The following is a 15,684-nucleotide window of genomic DNA, read 5'->3' as shown; positions in this document are numbered from 1 at the left end:
ATAACTGAGAATGAGATATGTTTATTATAAAAAGCCTCATTGGAACAGTGAAGCTCCAGCTTGACCAAAGCATTGGAAGGCTAGTGCATATTCCCCCCCTACTAAATAATATCTATAAAGTCTAAAATATCATTTACCAAAGGGAAAAATATGGCATTATGAATTATAAATTGGATAAAGTGTATATATACTGCTTGCTTACATCCTTGCTTACTCCGTTGCAATATACTCCTGTCCATTTGTTGATGTTTCATACCAGTCTACAGTGGCAAGCAAATATTTGGACACCCTTGTTTAAAAAAAAAAAAAAACAGTGCACCACCACTACTCCAGTGCTGACTGTTTTCAGGTTTCAGGTTTGAGGGAAAAGTGGAAAGAGATTATAAGAGTTTTTAAAAATAAAAAAATGCATCACTTAGCCTTTCCTAACACTTATTATGAACAAGCCTTAACTAGGTAACTTATGTATGAGAGGTTATAAGGTCAAAGCAAAACAAAAATAATAGTATTATATAATTATAGGATAATAATATATAGTTATTCATAAAAATAAATAATAACTAATTTTGCTTGCAGATTATAAAATTCACAATAACAAACTTTCCCACCAAGATCACGTTTGCATGTCTGCATCTATTCCGCACACATATATATTGACATATCCTTAAATCAGGCAGATTCGCTTTGTTATTATTTGTAATTGTATTTAATTTGTTTAATTTAATTTATGTACATATGTATACATATATATATATATATATATATATATATACACACACACACAGACACGCATTATTTCATCTGTATATATATATTGGTATATTTGTATTTTGTATTTTTTTTTGCTTATATTTCTATATTTCTATATTTTCATATTTTTATATTTCATTTTTTAACTTAAATGTAACTTATTCTATTTTTATTTATTATTTTTTTTCTTTTGCACTTTTGCACTTTACTTCATTAAGTTTAAATGTTTAGTTAAGTTTAAATGTAGATGTATTGTATAGCTTGATGTGGACAGACTGTCATAAAAGCATTTCACTGCAAGTTATACTGTGTATGACTATGTATGTGACAAATAATATTTGATTTGATTTGATTTATTTAATGTAATTTAGTTTTATTTTATTTTATTTTATTTTATTTTAATAAAGTAGAGCAGAGTAAACGAGAGGGGGGTGTTTCTTTTCCCCTGTGAGAAGAGGAGCTCATCCAGCCCTGCCAGCATGCAGATGTACAGTTTGCCGGCTGGGTTGTAGTAACTAACTGTTTACATCCGGGAACTTTCGCTAGTGCTGTAAAACATGCGCAGCGCTTCTTCGTGAATCTCGCTCGCCGCGTAACTCATCTCTTTTTAAAGCGGTCCGCCACTGGTCACATGCCAAGCAGCATGTATTAGAGAAAGTAAGAGGGGAAAGGACGGTGAAAGAGTCTGCTAACAGAGCTGGCTGTCTTCTGAAGAGCGCCAGGCACGATGGACAGCATACCCGTGGTCGACTTCGACCTCTACAAACTCGGCGTAAACAACGTCAACGACGAAGCCCTGCAGAAGCTCGGTGAAGAGATTAGGGCTGCTTTCACCGGAGTCGGGTTTGTTTATCTGAAGAATACAGGAATAGATGATGATGAGGTTCGTAGTGCTACGTTTTGTACCCTACATTTATCTAACACGGGTTAAAAATCAATAAATAGCTTAATAAAATGTGACGCTACTTAGCTAGCCTGCTAGCAGCACCACCTGAGCAGCAGCAGCACCACCTGAGCACCACCTGAGCACCACCTGAGCACCACCTGAGCAGCAGCTGAGCAGCAGCTGAGCACCACCTGAGCACCACCTGAGCACCACCTGAGCAGCACCTGAGCACCACCTGAGCAGCACCTGAGCACCACCTGAGCAGCAGCAGCAACGCTAGCTACGTATTCTTGGGTTTTCGCAGGTGACCCGCACTATGGCTATTTCCAGAGACTTCTTCCTTCTCCCCGAAGAGAAGAAGCTGCCCTTCAGTCGGGGCTCCTATCCTGAAGTGAACCATGGCTGGGTCTGCATGGAGAAAGAGAGGTAGCTATAGCTAGGGGCAGGGCTGTTTATTGGTTGTGGTCAGTGATGGTCTAACTTTGACTTTTCTGTTCTTCAGCCTGAATCCTCGCCGTCCAGGAGACTTGAAGGAAGCCTTCAACGTTACATCTTTGAGCGCAGACCTCGTAATTACACTTTCTTTTACAACCCTGCTGAAACAAACAAACCAAAAAACTCCCAAACCCAGCCTGACCAGCTCAGGTTTGATGGTTCAGCAGCTGGTCTATCAGCAGAACCCACCAACATCACCAAACATGACCAGCAGTATTCGAGCTAGACCAGCTAGACCATTAGATCTAGCTCAAATGCACTTCAAAAACACTTGAAAGATACACTATGGTGGCGAGTTAGGAGATACGCAGCTTGTCAGCATAGGGTATGATCAGCTTTTCAACCACCTTGACCATCAAAGACCAGCTTAGACCAGCTGAAACCAGGTACCAGCAGAAACTGGCCTTGAGCTGTTTTCTATGAAATTAAGCCTCACTGTTGATTCTGATTAATCGTCACATTAATCGTTTGTTTCTTCACTTTGCTTAGAAATGGCCCACTGAAGGTGTTGAAGAGTTTCGTACCGTCCAAGAAGGCTTCTACGTGCGTTGTACGGAGCTCTGTCTCCGTGTGCTCAGGGTGATGGCTCTCGGGCTTGGACTGGAGTCTGATGTCTTTGTCAAAGCCCACAAACTCATTGGAAGTGAGTAGAATGATGTTCAGCATGTTAATTTGATAGACTATAAATCATGATCATATTGCATGTGATGTTTTTTTTTCCTTTGTTGACAAAATTCAGCATTTTGAAAAGTACAACCATAAAAGATGTGATTAGACATCTCAATGTCTCTGAGTTTGATGCTAAACATTACCATTCACAAAACCTTTATTATAGTATTCGTTCAGTTGTTTATGTATCATGTGGTGTTGAGACACTGTCAGCAGAGGCTGAGAGTATATAAAAGTAAAATAAATTATTGAAATAAAAAAAATCTAGAGCAGTTTTATTTTATCAATGTAATGTTTAGCTAGCTGCCTGTGTCGTGTCAAAGTGAGACTAGTATGTTAACTGCTACATTTTGGACCGACTGGAACACATTGTCTTCATCTAATCCTTACATAAGTGAATATAGATTAAAATTTGTGTTGATTCTAAGGTGAGGAGAATGGCAGTACCCTGCGTTCTCTGTATTACCCTTCGGTGAAGACAGAGGACGTGAAGCAGGACCAGATCCGCTGTGGTGAACACTCTGACTATGGCAGCATCTCTCTTGTCTTCCAAAGCAATCAGGGTGGCCTGCAGGTGAGCGAGCCTTTATAGTTGGTAATGCATGGATAATTGATTATGATTGTATTATATAATTATGATTTATATATAATCATTGATGTGCAATACATCTCATAGGGTAAAGTTCACATAAATCATAAACATAAATTTTTGTTGTGTGCTTCCCTTTAGGTTCGGGGTCGTAATGGGCAGTTTATCTCCGCCCCATATATCCCTGGAACAGTTTTGATCAACATTGCAGACTTGATGCAGAGGTGGACCAGCGATGTGTTTGTATCTGCTGTAAGTATCCCCGTTATTCAATGACGTTCACTTATCTTATAACTATTTAGGCAAATACTTTTCATTTCAGTTGATCGCCTTTTTTTCCCTTTTTGGCTTGTGCCCCCTTAGGTCCACAGAGTTCTGCTCCCCCCTTCTGGTGACTCGAGCGTGCGGCAGAGTTTGGTTTTCTTCGTGCAACCGGACGACAATGCCATCATCACCTGTTGCGATGGATCCAACAAATACCCTCCGGTCAAGTCTGTCGATTATCTTCTGGGCAGGTTCAAAGAGACTTATGACAGTAAACAAAATTCCTGATCGGTCACCTCATGTTACGCCACAGCGATTACAGCATGACTGCACTGACATTTAGGACAATATTTGCACTTCCTAAAAACACCAATTCAGTCAATGGATAACACATTAAATAAAAGTAAAGGTGCAAGTATCTGTCACTGTACTATGTACAGCGAAATGTGTCCTCTGCATTTGACCCATTTCACCCTCCCAGCAGAGAGGGTGAAGGGCCTTGCTCAAGGGCCCAACAGTGGCAGCTTGCCGAACCCAGGTATCGAACCCACAATGCTGTTGCTAACAGCTCGGAGCTCTAAACACTGAGCTGCCGCTGCCAATAGTGGCCTTATTGAAATATTAAATATTGGAGCATTTAAACTGATTTACAGAGGCCTGTTAATGTATTTGATTTGTAATTCAAACTCTGATCAGTTTATAATGTTTGCTTCAACCCAACATATTCTAATAATCAATCATTAAAAGTAAATGACCAAATTTTGTAAACTACTAACGCATTCAGCAATGCAAACGTGTCCCTTTGTGAGGGAGCAAATCAGGAAAATGGACAAATCACTTTTTAACATTTAAGGATAAAAAAAAATTACTTGTGTAAGGATGAGAACTTTTTATTTTTTATTTTTTTATGTCCCATAAAGACTTTGTGGTATTTGGTAATATCTGTTTTTGCTCTGTTGATGCCAGCGCCTAGCTGTTTTAGCCTAAAATGCCACCAGGGATACAGGCTTTTTATTATTTTTTGTTTATTGTTAAGCAAACACTCAATCGGGATTTTTGTAATGCATTTTTTCATATAGAAATTTTACATATAACCTTATCATAAATGGGGGTTTAAATGGGGTCTCATTCGCTGTATATTAACATATAAATAATTATATTTTTACAAGAGAAAACAATCTAATAAAAATATATCCAGTTATTCTAACGTGTAAAACGTGATTACAGATGTCTACACTGTAATTTAGACAACTACAGTGTCCAGGTTCACATATTTCAGTGCTAATACTAATTTAAAGTCTCTTGTGCTCTCTTGCTCGCTCTCTATCTCTGGAGTAAAATTTCATTGCAATTCTTTTTTTTTTCTCCAAATAAGAAAATAAATATGTTGTCCTGCCAATCACTACTCAAAAAACTTCATAGATTTTATAGACTTTTCTATAGAAATAGACTTTAAAGGTTTGTTTATATTAACAAACCAGAACTTTCCTTACTTCCAGACTGGAAGCTTGCCAGCATGAGTATGTTTAGCCTGGATGACCAGCTTTTTAACCACATAGACAAGCTTGGGCCATCTGAAAGCAGCTACCAGCAAAAGCTGGTCTTGGGATGGATTTTTCAGCAGGGATGGAAGCTGTGATTCGCACCCAACAAGTGAAGTGAAAGGTCTAGAGGATGTGTAAATGTGCAGGACTCGTATTCTGTGTACTGCTGTGTGCAGTTATTAATGCTGTGCAACTGTAGAGGAATTGTTTGAGCATTTCAGTAAACTCATGTTGTGGAAACTTTGCTAATAAATACTTAAAAACTTTGCTTGCCTTGACTTTAACTTGGATATGTAAATTCACCATAATTTTCTAGGATCTGATAGGCCAACAAAAGTGTAAAAATGCGTAAGATTTCTTAATTATGACTGTTTGTTTACTTTCATGTAAATATGCAGATTAGCTTAATGAGTGTGGTCTAAGATGTGATGGTGATGGCTGTTTTACGGCACACTGAGCGAGCGTTATAAGCCAGCACATATGTATTAGCTACATAGCAGCTAAAAAGGTAATTAGAATGTGAATGTTAAACGTTTTTAAATATATTTAATATTAAATATATATATTTTTAATTAAATATTTGAAATAAGATTTTATAAGTTTATTGCCTTTGCGTTTTTTGGAAAGTGGGGAAAGGGCACCACCCGGTGGTTGATCAGTGGAATGACATACCAAAAAAATATTTCAAAAGTCAGTCATTCTTTCTCCAAACATTCAACAAACAAAATGAATGAATGAATTAACTCATTAGGCAGAGGATGTACGTTTTAATTTCGTTTATATTATTAGTATTTCATTAGTAGTGGCGCTTTAGTCTCATAGAGAGTAGATCTCCAGGGGCAGGGTTGGAGTTTGAAGAAAATGCTGCCACCTGGTGGTAGAAGCTATATCGCTGCTGCCCAATGAAAAGAACATGTATACCCATATAAATGCTACCAATAGACCTTTAGAAATGCTCTAAATAATTTGGAATAAACGCATATCTTACATCGACTTCCATTTAAAGACAAGAACATGTTTGCATTCTCCTGTAAAATCACAAAATTGGAGATGCATGTTTTTCATTGGACAGCGACGATATTTACATTACTTTTCAAAAGGGCGTAATGCAGCTTTGAGTATCTTATATTTCCTTAAAATCACACAAATATAATAAATGCGTCCTAGTTTAACCTCATGCTCTCTTTGCATGTTGCACTGTCTGATAGCTTGTGTAGTGGCGTGCTCCTCCTGATGCACCATGATCCTGGAGGAGCGCGAGTTCGCTCCATTGAGTTTCTGTACGCTAAAAATAATAAACAATAATACACAATAATAAAAGCCTCTTAAACTTTTGATCATTGTATAGTATGTATGTGGTGTCTGCTATCTTCAAAGGCCAAGTACTATCAGTGCTCCTCATCGAAGCATTGGTGGTTCAGTGGTAGAATTCTCGCCTGCCACGCGGGAGGCCCGGGTTCGATTCCCGGCCAATGCATCTCAGCTTTTCCTCTTTTTAGGAACTGCTTCTGATCCAACGTTTTGGCATTAAAGTTGAGTTTTAATAAATATATAAAGATATTTCCGTTTAACACGGTCCTTGTGATAATCTCAACGATTTAAAGTCAAGTGAAGTCAAGAGGCAAGACAATCCAATAAATAGTTACTATAAATAATAATTTCTGAGTAGAGGGAGGTAGCTAATGAGTGTAAGGTGCATAGATATTTAACAGGTAGGTATTGCTAATAAGGTGCATAGAAATTTAAATAAATAAGATAAATAGGATGCATGCAGATTAAAATGCTGTGGGTGAGGGTTAATGAATAGGGCAGCGTTAAGTGTTAAGTTTACTAGTAAAGTATTTTTAACACAAATGTTTGCTTTCATGTAAATATGCAGATTAGCTTAATGAGTGTGGTCTAAGATGTGATGGTGATGGCTGTTTTACGGCACACTGAGCGAGCGTTATAAGCCAGCACATATGTATTAGCTACATAGCAGCTAAAAAGGTCATCAGAATGTGTATGTTAAACGTTTTTAAATATATTTAATATTAAATATATATATTTTTAATTAAATATTTGAAATAAGATTTTATAAGTTTATTGCCTTTGCGTTTTTTGGAAAGTGGGGAAAGGGCACCACCCGGTGGTTGATCAGTGGAATGACATACCAAAAAAATATTTCAGAAGTCAGTCATTCTTTCTCCAAACAATCACAAACATTCAACAAACAAAAGGAAAAGCTGGTTAAACGAGTAGTTACTAAGTGGTAGAAAGGTAATTTAAACGAATATGTGTATATAGACCTGTATGGGTCGACGACCTGCCCTTACTGTGAGTAGCTACCTAAACTACTTGTTAATGTCCGTCAAGAGTGTTAATGTGAGTCAAGTTTTGCCAGGTTTAGAACAAGTGAATTAGAAGATGAATGAATTAACTCATTAGGCAGAGGATGTACGTTTTAATTTCGTTTATATTATTAGGGCAGCGTTAAGTGTTAAGTTTACTAGTAAAGTATTTTTAGTAAATCTTTACATTTTGTTTTTTCTGCACTGTCTTTTAACGTTATTCTGTAGTTCGTGCTGCAGTACTGACAGTACTTCAGCCTCAGCTTTTAACGCCACACTCGCTCCTCGTTAGTATAGTGGTAAGTATCCCCGCCTGTCACGCGGGAGACCGGGGTTCGATTCCCCGACGGGGAGAGTGAGCTTTTTACATTTATTTATTTATTTATTTATTTATTAATATATATGACTGTTTATTACATTCAACCAGGTAAGCCATTAAGAATGCATTTACATTTACAGTTACCTGCGGGGTCTGCAGCTCCCTCAGGCGGCGTGCAGGGCAGAGAGACCACCGGCGTCTGCAGCTCCCTCAGGCCAGAGATAACAGCCGTGTTTGGTGGTACCAGTCCTTGCACAAAGATAGATGTATAATTATGGTCAGTTTTATGTTACATTTTATTTGGTTAGATATTTTAAAGTTTAAAGAAAAATTGAAGGAAAAAAAAAAAAAAAAAAAAAAAATATATATATATATATATTACCGCCACCTGGTGGTAGTATATCGCTATTGCCCAATAATAAAAAAACATGTATACCCTTAGAAATAATACCGACAGACCTATAGATTACATTTTATTTGGTTAGATATTTAAATAAAAAAGAGTAAATACAATTTACATAAAATTAAAATAAATATGACTTGGTTTTGACATTCTCACCGCTGGTGTTAGGAGTGAGAATGTAAAAAACAAGTCATATTTATTTTAATGTTATGTAAATTGTATTTACTCTTGGGGTAAACATCTACTAGACGAAAGTCAAGTCTGTTCAATAGGATTAAAGGTAAGGGACGATCATCATCTGCAAAATTTATAATTTAATATTTGTGATGAGTTGGACTGTATTGCAGGTTTCTAAGGACTCCTGGCTGCCGGGGCTCTCGCTCCTCGTTAGTATAGTGGTAAGTATCCCCGCCTGTCACGCGGGAGACCGGGGTTCGATTCCCCGACGGGGAGAGCGAGCTTTTCCCTCCCACTGTTTTTAGTCCTGGTCCGGACACATTTTGGAGTTTTCCCTTTCTTCCAAAAAACAAGATTTTCCGGCTAATCTCTTCCCGAGTGGGTCTTCTGTGCAGAACAGTGGCGCTCTGAAACTGGACCGGGTTTTTGTAGGTGAGTAAGCTGGAAGTGAGGTTTGTCCAGCAGCAGAAGAGGCAAGATCATTCACATTCAATCATCAGATGGTCTGTTTTCATGTTCCCATATAAGTCTTACTGTTCCACAATTACGAGGGTGGATTTGGCCTTTTGGACGTCTAGAACGCTGGTGTGGGATAATGCTGTAGAACCGAGTTACTGTCATTTTCCCTGAAATGACTGAGTGGGTTCTCATAGTCAGGCCGGTTAGCTCAGTTGGTTAGAGCGTGGTGCTAATAACGCCAAGGTCGCGGGTTCGATCCCCGTACGGGCCAGCTAGCTTTTATCCAACACACACACACAAAACTACCTTTGGATATTAGCTATGAATACGTACAAGCAATGGTAGGACATGTTGAATACGTATAAGCAATGTTATGAATGTGAACAATTTTCAGATACGATAAGATCAGATAATCCTTTATTAGTCCCGCAGTGGGGAAATTCTCAACCAAACACTGATATACCCAGTCTGACATAATTGTTTTTTATGTTTTTACAACCATAGAACAATGAAAACATACTGATTCTGTGATGCAGATTGATTTAAATAATAATGAATAATAATTAAATACTTACTTAGTGCATTTTAGTCCAATATTAGTAGAACCTGATGTTATAATATAACACCCTTCTTGCTAAATGAGTGAATTACTCTTATTAACTCACATGAAGGATAAAAATGAGAAGCTGGACTGTCTCTTCTTTTAGCTCAGTGATGTAGCTGGCCTGTATGGACACATGGCCGACCTCATGTCCACTCCTCGTTATATAGTGGTGAGTATCCCTGTCTGTCTGTAACAGATAAGGTGTGTTTCTACCTATTTTTTCCCTCCAATGGTTCACCCTGCTCCTATGGTCAGGCCGGTTAGCTCAGTTGGTTAGAGCGTGGTGCTAATAACGCCAAGGTCGCGGGTTCGATCCCCGTACGGGCCAGCTAGCTTTTATCCAACACACACACACACACAAAACTACCTTTGGATATTAGCTATGAATACGTACAAGCAATGGTAGGACATGTTGAATACGTATAAGCAATGTTATGAATGTGAACAATTTTCAGATACGATAAGATCAGATAATCCTTTATTAGTCCCGCAGTGGGGAAATTCTCAACCAAACACTGATATACCCAGTCTGACATAATTGTTTTTTATGTTTTTACAACCATAGAACAATGAAAACATACTGATTCTGTGATGCAGATTGATTTAAATAATAATGAATAATAATTAAATACTTACTTAGTGCATTTTAGTCCAATATTAGTAGAACCTGATGTTATAATATAACACCCTTCTTGCTAAATGAGTGAATTACTCTTATTAACTCACATGAAGGATAAAAATGAGAAGCTGGACTGTCTCTTCTTTTAGCTCAGTGATGTAGCTGGCCTGTATGGACACATGGCCGACCTCATGTCCACTCCTCGTTATATAGTGGTGAGTATCCCTGTCTGTCTGTAACAGATAAGGTGTGTTTCTACCTATTTTTTCCCTCCAATGGTTCACCCTGCTCCTATGGTCAGGCCGGTTAGCTCAGTTGGTTAGAGCGTGGTGCTAATAACGCCAAGGTCGCGGGTTCGATCCCCGTACGGGCCAGCTAGCTTTTATCCAACACACACACACAAAACTACCTTTGGATATTAGCTATGAATACGTATCAGCAATGTTAGGAATATATATAATGTTAGGAGTATCTGACCTTAACAGGGAAAGTAGTTACGCACAGTCAGGAGCGTTCCTGAGAAAGCCACAGTCCTCCTGGGAGAAGAGACCAAAACAGAGCTTTTTAATAAAGCACATCATTGGACCCTTTACAGAAAGTCAGATCAGGCCTTCAAAGAACAGAACATGGTTCCTACAGTCAAACATATGAGATGTTCAAGGATGGTTGGGGTTGTTTTGCTGCTCCTGGCACTGTGTGCCTTGATCATGTGCATGGCATTATGAAATCTGAAGACTACCAATGAGTTCTGGAGCACAGTGCAGAGCTTAGTGTAAGCGAGTTGGGCCTCTATCAGAGGTCATGGGTCTTCCAGCTGGACAGAGCCTACCCTGAATCCTACAGAACACCTGTGGAGAGATCTCAGAACAGTAGCTGGGAGAAGTCACCATTCAGTGCTGGTTTAAAACAGAGCGTTTCAGTGACAGTTTTATAAAGGTTCAGACATTATGGTCTGTTTTCATGTTCCCATATAAGTCTTACTGTTCCACAAGTACGAGGGTGGATTTGGCCTTTTGGACGTCTAGAACGCTGGTGTGGGATAATGCTGTAGAACCGAGTTACTGTCTTTTTCTCTGAAATGACTGAGTGGGTTATCATAGTCAGGCCGGTTAGCTCAGTTGGTTAGAGCGTGGTGCTAATAACGCCAAGGTCGCGGGTTCGATCCCCGTACGGGCCAGCTAGCTTTTATCCAACACACACACACAAAACTACCTTTGGATATTAGCTATGAATACGTACAAGCAATGGTAGGACATGTTGAATACGTATAAGCAATGTTATGAATGTGAACAATTTTCAGATACGATAAGATCAGATAATCCTTTATTAGTCCCGCAGTGGGGAAATTCTCAACCAAACACTGATATACCCAGTCTGACATAATTGTTTTTTATGTTTTTACAACCATAGAACAATGAAAACATACTGATTCTGTGATGCAGATTGATTTAAATAATAATGAATAATAATTAAATACTTACTTAGTGCATTTTAGTCCAATATTAGTAGAACCTGATGTTATAATATAACACCCTTCATGCTAAATGAGTGAATTACTCTTATTAACTCACATGAAGGATAAAAATGAGAAGCTGGACTGTCTCTTCTTTTAGCTCAGTGATGTAGCTGGCCTGTATGGACACATGGCCGACCTCATGTCCACTCCTCGTTATATAGTGGTGAGTATCCCTGTCTGTCTGTAACAGATAAGGTGTGTTTCTACCTATTTTTTCCCTCCAATGGTTCACCCTGCTCCTATGGTCAGGCCGGTTAGCTCAGTTGGTTAGAGCGTGGTGCTAATAACGCCAAGGTCGCGGGTTCGATCCCCGTACGGGCCAGCTAACTTTTATCCAACACACACACACACACAAAACTACCTTTGGATATTAGCTATGAATACGTACAAGCAATGGTAGGACATGTTGAATACGTATAAGCAATGTTATGAATGTGAACAATTTTCAGATATGATAAGATCAGATAATCCTTTATTAGTCCCGCAGTGGGGAAATTCTCAACCAAACACTGATATACCCAGTCTGACATAATTGTTTTTTATGTTTTTACAACCATAGAACAATGAAAACATACTGATTCTGTGATGCAGATTGATTTAAATAATAATGAATAATAATTAAATACTTACTTAGTGCATTTTAGTCCAATATTAGTAGAACCTGATGTTATAATATAACACCCTTCTTGCTAAATGAGTGAATTACTCTTATTAACTCACATGAAGGATAAAAATGAGAAGCTGGACTGTCTCTTCTTTTAGCTCAGTGATGTAGCTGGCCTGTATGGACACATGGCCGACCTCATGTCCACTCCTCGTTATATAGTGGTGAGTATCCCTGTCTGTCTGTAACAGATAAGGTGTGTTTCTACCTATTTTTTCCCTCCAATGGTTCACCCTGCTCCTATGGTCAGGCCGGCTAGCTCAGTTGGTTAGAGCGTGGTGCTAATAACGCCAAGGTCGCGGGTTCGATCCCCGTACGGGCCAGCTAGCTTTTATCCAACACACACACACACAAAACTACCTTTGGATATTAGCTATGAATACGTACAAGCAATGGTAGGACATGTTGAATACGTATAAGCAATGTTATGAATGTGAACAATTTTCAGATACGATAAGATCAGATAATCCTTTATTAGTAGCGCAGTGGGGAAATTCTCAACCAAACACTGATATACCCAGTCTGACATAATTGTTTTTTATGTTTTTACAACCATAGAACAATGAAAACATACTGATTCTGTGATGCAGATTGATTTAAATAATAATGAATAATAATTAAATACTTACTTAGTGCATTTTAGTCCAATATTAGTAGAACCTGATGTTATAATATAACACCCTTCTTGCTAAATGAGTGAATTACTCTTATTAACTCACATGAAGGATAAAAATGAGAAGCTGGACTGTCTCTTCTTTTAGCTCAGTGATGTAGCTGGCCTGTATGGACACATGGCCGACCTCATGTCCACTCCTCGTTATATAGTGGTGAGTATCCCTGTCTGTCTGTAACAGATAAGGTGTGTTTCTACCTATTTTTTCCCTCCAATGGTTCACCCTGCTCCTATGGTCAGGCCGGTTAGCTCAGTTGGTTAGAGCGTGGTGCTAATAACGCCAAGGTCGCGGGTTCGATCCCCGTACGGGCCAGCTAGCTTTTATCCAACACACACACACAAAACTACCTTTGGATATTAGCTATGAATACGTATCAGCAATGTTAGGAATATATCTCACATTTATACCTGCATACACACAAGGATTAGTCATAGTCTGAGTATCTGACCTTAACAGGGAAAGTAGTTACGCACAGTCAGGAGCGTTCCTGAGAAAGCCACAGTCCTCCTGGGAGAAGAGACCAAAACAGAGCTTTTTAATAAAGCACATCATTGGACCCTTTACAGAAAGTCAGATCAGGCCTTCAAAGAACAGAACATGGTTCCTACAGTCAAACATATGAGATGTTCAAGGATGGTTGGGGTTGTTTTGCTGCTCCTGGCACTGTGTGCCTTGATCATGTGCATGGCATTATGAAATCTGAAGACTACCAATGAGTTCTGGAGCACAGTGCAGAGCTTAGTGTAAGCGAGTTGGGCCTCTATCAGAGGTCATGGGTCTTCCAGCTGGACAGAGCCTACCCTGAATCCTACAGAACACCTGTGGAGAGATCTCAGAACAGTAGCTGGGAGAAGTCACCATTCAGTGCTGGTTTAAAACAGAGCGTTTCAGTGACAGTTTGATAAAGGTTCAGACATTATGGTCTGTTTTCATGTTCCCATATAAGTCTTACTGTTCCACAATTACGAGGGTGGATTTGGCCTTTTGGACGTCTAGAACGCTGGTGTGGGATAATGCTGTAGAACCGAGTTACTGTCATTTTCCCTGAAATGACTGAGTGGGTTATCATAGTCAGGCCGGTTAGCTCAGTTGGTTAGAGCGTGGTGCTAATAACGCCAAGGTCGCGGGTTCGATCCCCGTACGGGCCAGCTAGCTTTTATCCAACACACACAAAACTACCTTTGGATATTAGCTATGAATACGTACAAGCAATGGTAGGACATGTTGAATACGTATAAGCAATGTTATGAATGTGAACAATTTTCAGATACGATAAGATCAGATAATCCTTTATTAGTCCCGCAGTGGGGAAATTCTCAACCAAACACTGATATACCCAGTCTGACATAATTGTTTTTTATGTTTTTACAACCATAGAACAATGAAAACATACTGATTCTGTGATGCAGATTGATTTAAATAATAATGAATAATAATTAAATACTTACTTAGTGCATTTTAGTCCAATATTAGTAGAACCTGATGTTATAATATAACACCCTTCTTGCTAAATGAGTGAATTACTCTTATTAACTCACATGAAGGATAAAAATGAGAAGCTGGACTGTCTCTTCTTTTAGCTCAGTGATGTAGCTGGCCTGTATGGACACATGGCCGACCTCATGTCCACTCCTCGTTATATAGTGGTGAGTATCCCTGTCTGTCTGTAACAGATAAGGTGTGTTTCTACCTATTTTTTCCCTCCAATGGTTCACCCTGCTCCTATGGTCAGGCCGGTTAGCTCAGTTGGTTAGAGCGTGGTGCTAATAACGCCAAGGTCGTGGGTTCGATCCCCGTACGGGCCAGCTAGCTTTTATCCAACACACACACACAAAACTACCTTTGGATATTAGCTATGAATACGTACAAGCAATGGTAGGACATGTTGAATACGTATAAGCAATGTTATGAATGTGAACAATTTTCAGATACGATAAGATCAGATAATCCTTTATTAGTCCCGCAGTGGGGAAATTCTCAACCAAACACTGATATACCCAGTCTGACATAATTGTTTTTTATGTTTTTACAACCATAGAACAATGAAAACATACTGATTCTGTGATGCAGATTGATTTAAATAATAATGAATAATAATTAAATACTTACTTAGTGCATTTTAGTCCAATATTAGTAGAACCTGATGTTATAATATAACACCCTTCTTGCTAAATGAGTGAATTACTCTTATTAACTCACATGAAGGATAAAAATGAGAAGCTGGACTGTCTCTTCTTTTAGCTCAGTGATGTAGCTGGCCTGTATGGACACATGGCCGACCTCATGTCCACTCCTCGTTATATAGTGGTGAGTATCCCTGTCTGTCTGTAACAGATAAGGTGTGTTTCTACCTATTTTTTCCCTCCAATGGTTCACCATTGCTAATATTGCCAGCTAGCTTTCATCCAACACACACACACACACACAAAACTACCTTTGGATATTAGCTATGAATACGTATCAGCAATGTTAGGAATATATATAATGTTAGGAGTATCTGACCTTAACAGGGAAAGTAGTTACGCACAGTCAGGAGCGTTCCTGAGAAAGCCACAGTCCTCCTGGGAGAAGAGACCAAAACAGAGCTTTTTAATAAAGCACATCATTGGACCCTTTACAGAAAGTCAGATCAGGCCTTCAAAGAACAGAACATGGTTCCTACAGTCAAACATATGAGATGTTCAAGGATGGTTGGGGTTGTTTTGCTGCTCCTGGCACTGTG

General features: G+C 38.9%; 1 protein-coding gene and 12 non-coding genes across 13 annotated transcripts; all 13 read left to right on the top strand.

Moving 5' to 3' along the window:
• The first annotated feature begins 1,333 nt into the window (after nt 1–1,333).
• Nucleotides 1,334–5,463, top strand: LOC140537765 (uncharacterized). The gene is made up of 7 exons (XM_072660004.1): nt 1,334–1,633; nt 1,941–2,062; nt 2,139–2,205; nt 2,621–2,774; nt 3,229–3,374; nt 3,531–3,641; nt 3,753–5,463. The coding sequence occupies exons 1-7, from the start codon at nt 1,478–1,480 to the stop codon at nt 3,939–3,941; spliced, it is 945 nt and encodes a 314-aa protein (XP_072516105.1). The 5' UTR covers nt 1,334–1,477; the 3' UTR covers nt 3,942–5,463.
• A 1,140-nt stretch (nt 5,464–6,603) lies between these two features.
• On the top strand, nt 6,604–6,674 carry trnag-gcc (transfer RNA glycine (anticodon GCC)). The gene has a single exon. It is a non-coding gene; the product is annotated as a tRNA-Gly (tRNA).
• Nucleotides 6,675–7,809: 1,135 nt separating this feature from the next.
• On the top strand, nt 7,810–7,881 carry trnad-guc (transfer RNA aspartic acid (anticodon GUC)). The gene has a single exon. It is a non-coding gene; the product is annotated as a tRNA-Asp (tRNA).
• A 749-nt stretch (nt 7,882–8,630) lies between these two features.
• Nucleotides 8,631–8,702, top strand: trnad-guc (transfer RNA aspartic acid (anticodon GUC)). Its single transcript has one exon. It is a non-coding gene; the product is annotated as a tRNA-Asp (tRNA).
• Nucleotides 8,703–9,082: 380 nt separating this feature from the next.
• Nucleotides 9,083–9,156, top strand: trnai-aau (transfer RNA isoleucine (anticodon AAU)). Its single transcript has one exon. It is a non-coding gene; the product is annotated as a tRNA-Ile (tRNA).
• Nucleotides 9,157–9,743: 587 nt separating this feature from the next.
• Nucleotides 9,744–9,817, top strand: trnai-aau (transfer RNA isoleucine (anticodon AAU)). The gene has a single exon. It is a non-coding gene; the product is annotated as a tRNA-Ile (tRNA).
• Nucleotides 9,818–10,408: 591 nt separating this feature from the next.
• trnai-aau (transfer RNA isoleucine (anticodon AAU)) lies at nt 10,409–10,482 on the top strand. Its single transcript has one exon. It is a non-coding gene; the product is annotated as a tRNA-Ile (tRNA).
• Nucleotides 10,483–11,211: 729 nt separating this feature from the next.
• trnai-aau (transfer RNA isoleucine (anticodon AAU)) lies at nt 11,212–11,285 on the top strand. Its single transcript has one exon. It is a non-coding gene; the product is annotated as a tRNA-Ile (tRNA).
• Nucleotides 11,286–11,872: 587 nt separating this feature from the next.
• On the top strand, nt 11,873–11,946 carry trnai-aau (transfer RNA isoleucine (anticodon AAU)). Its single transcript has one exon. It is a non-coding gene; the product is annotated as a tRNA-Ile (tRNA).
• Nucleotides 11,947–12,537: 591 nt separating this feature from the next.
• trnai-aau (transfer RNA isoleucine (anticodon AAU)) lies at nt 12,538–12,611 on the top strand. The gene has a single exon. It is a non-coding gene; the product is annotated as a tRNA-Ile (tRNA).
• Nucleotides 12,612–13,200: 589 nt separating this feature from the next.
• On the top strand, nt 13,201–13,274 carry trnai-aau (transfer RNA isoleucine (anticodon AAU)). The gene has a single exon. It is a non-coding gene; the product is annotated as a tRNA-Ile (tRNA).
• Nucleotides 13,275–14,036: 762 nt separating this feature from the next.
• On the top strand, nt 14,037–14,110 carry trnai-aau (transfer RNA isoleucine (anticodon AAU)). The gene has a single exon. It is a non-coding gene; the product is annotated as a tRNA-Ile (tRNA).
• A 583-nt stretch (nt 14,111–14,693) lies between these two features.
• On the top strand, nt 14,694–14,767 carry trnai-aau (transfer RNA isoleucine (anticodon AAU)). The gene has a single exon. It is a non-coding gene; the product is annotated as a tRNA-Ile (tRNA).
• Nucleotides 14,768–15,684: the final 917 nt, after the last annotated feature.

This window comes from Salminus brasiliensis, chromosome 17, assembly GCF_030463535.1.
Source record: "Salminus brasiliensis chromosome 17, fSalBra1.hap2, whole genome shotgun sequence".
NCBI classification, from domain to species: domain Eukaryota; kingdom Metazoa; phylum Chordata; class Actinopteri; order Characiformes; family Bryconidae; genus Salminus; species Salminus brasiliensis.
Note: the sequence above shows the minus strand (reverse complement) of the source record. Positions and strands in the feature narration are given on the sequence as shown.

Excerpts from the sequence above, each read along its gene's own strand:
- LOC140537765 (XM_072660004.1), top strand. The coding sequence starts at position 1,478 with ATGGACAGCATACCCGTGGTCGACTTCGACCTCTACAAACTCGGCGTA. Across the intron at positions 3,375-3,530 it reads GCAATCAGGGTGGCCTGCAG|GTTCGGGGTCGTAATGGGCA; the intron begins GTGAGCGAGCCT and ends GCTTCCCTTTAG. Across the intron at positions 3,642-3,752 it reads GCGATGTGTTTGTATCTGCT|GTCCACAGAGTTCTGCTCCC; the intron begins GTAAGTATCCCC and ends GTGCCCCCTTAG.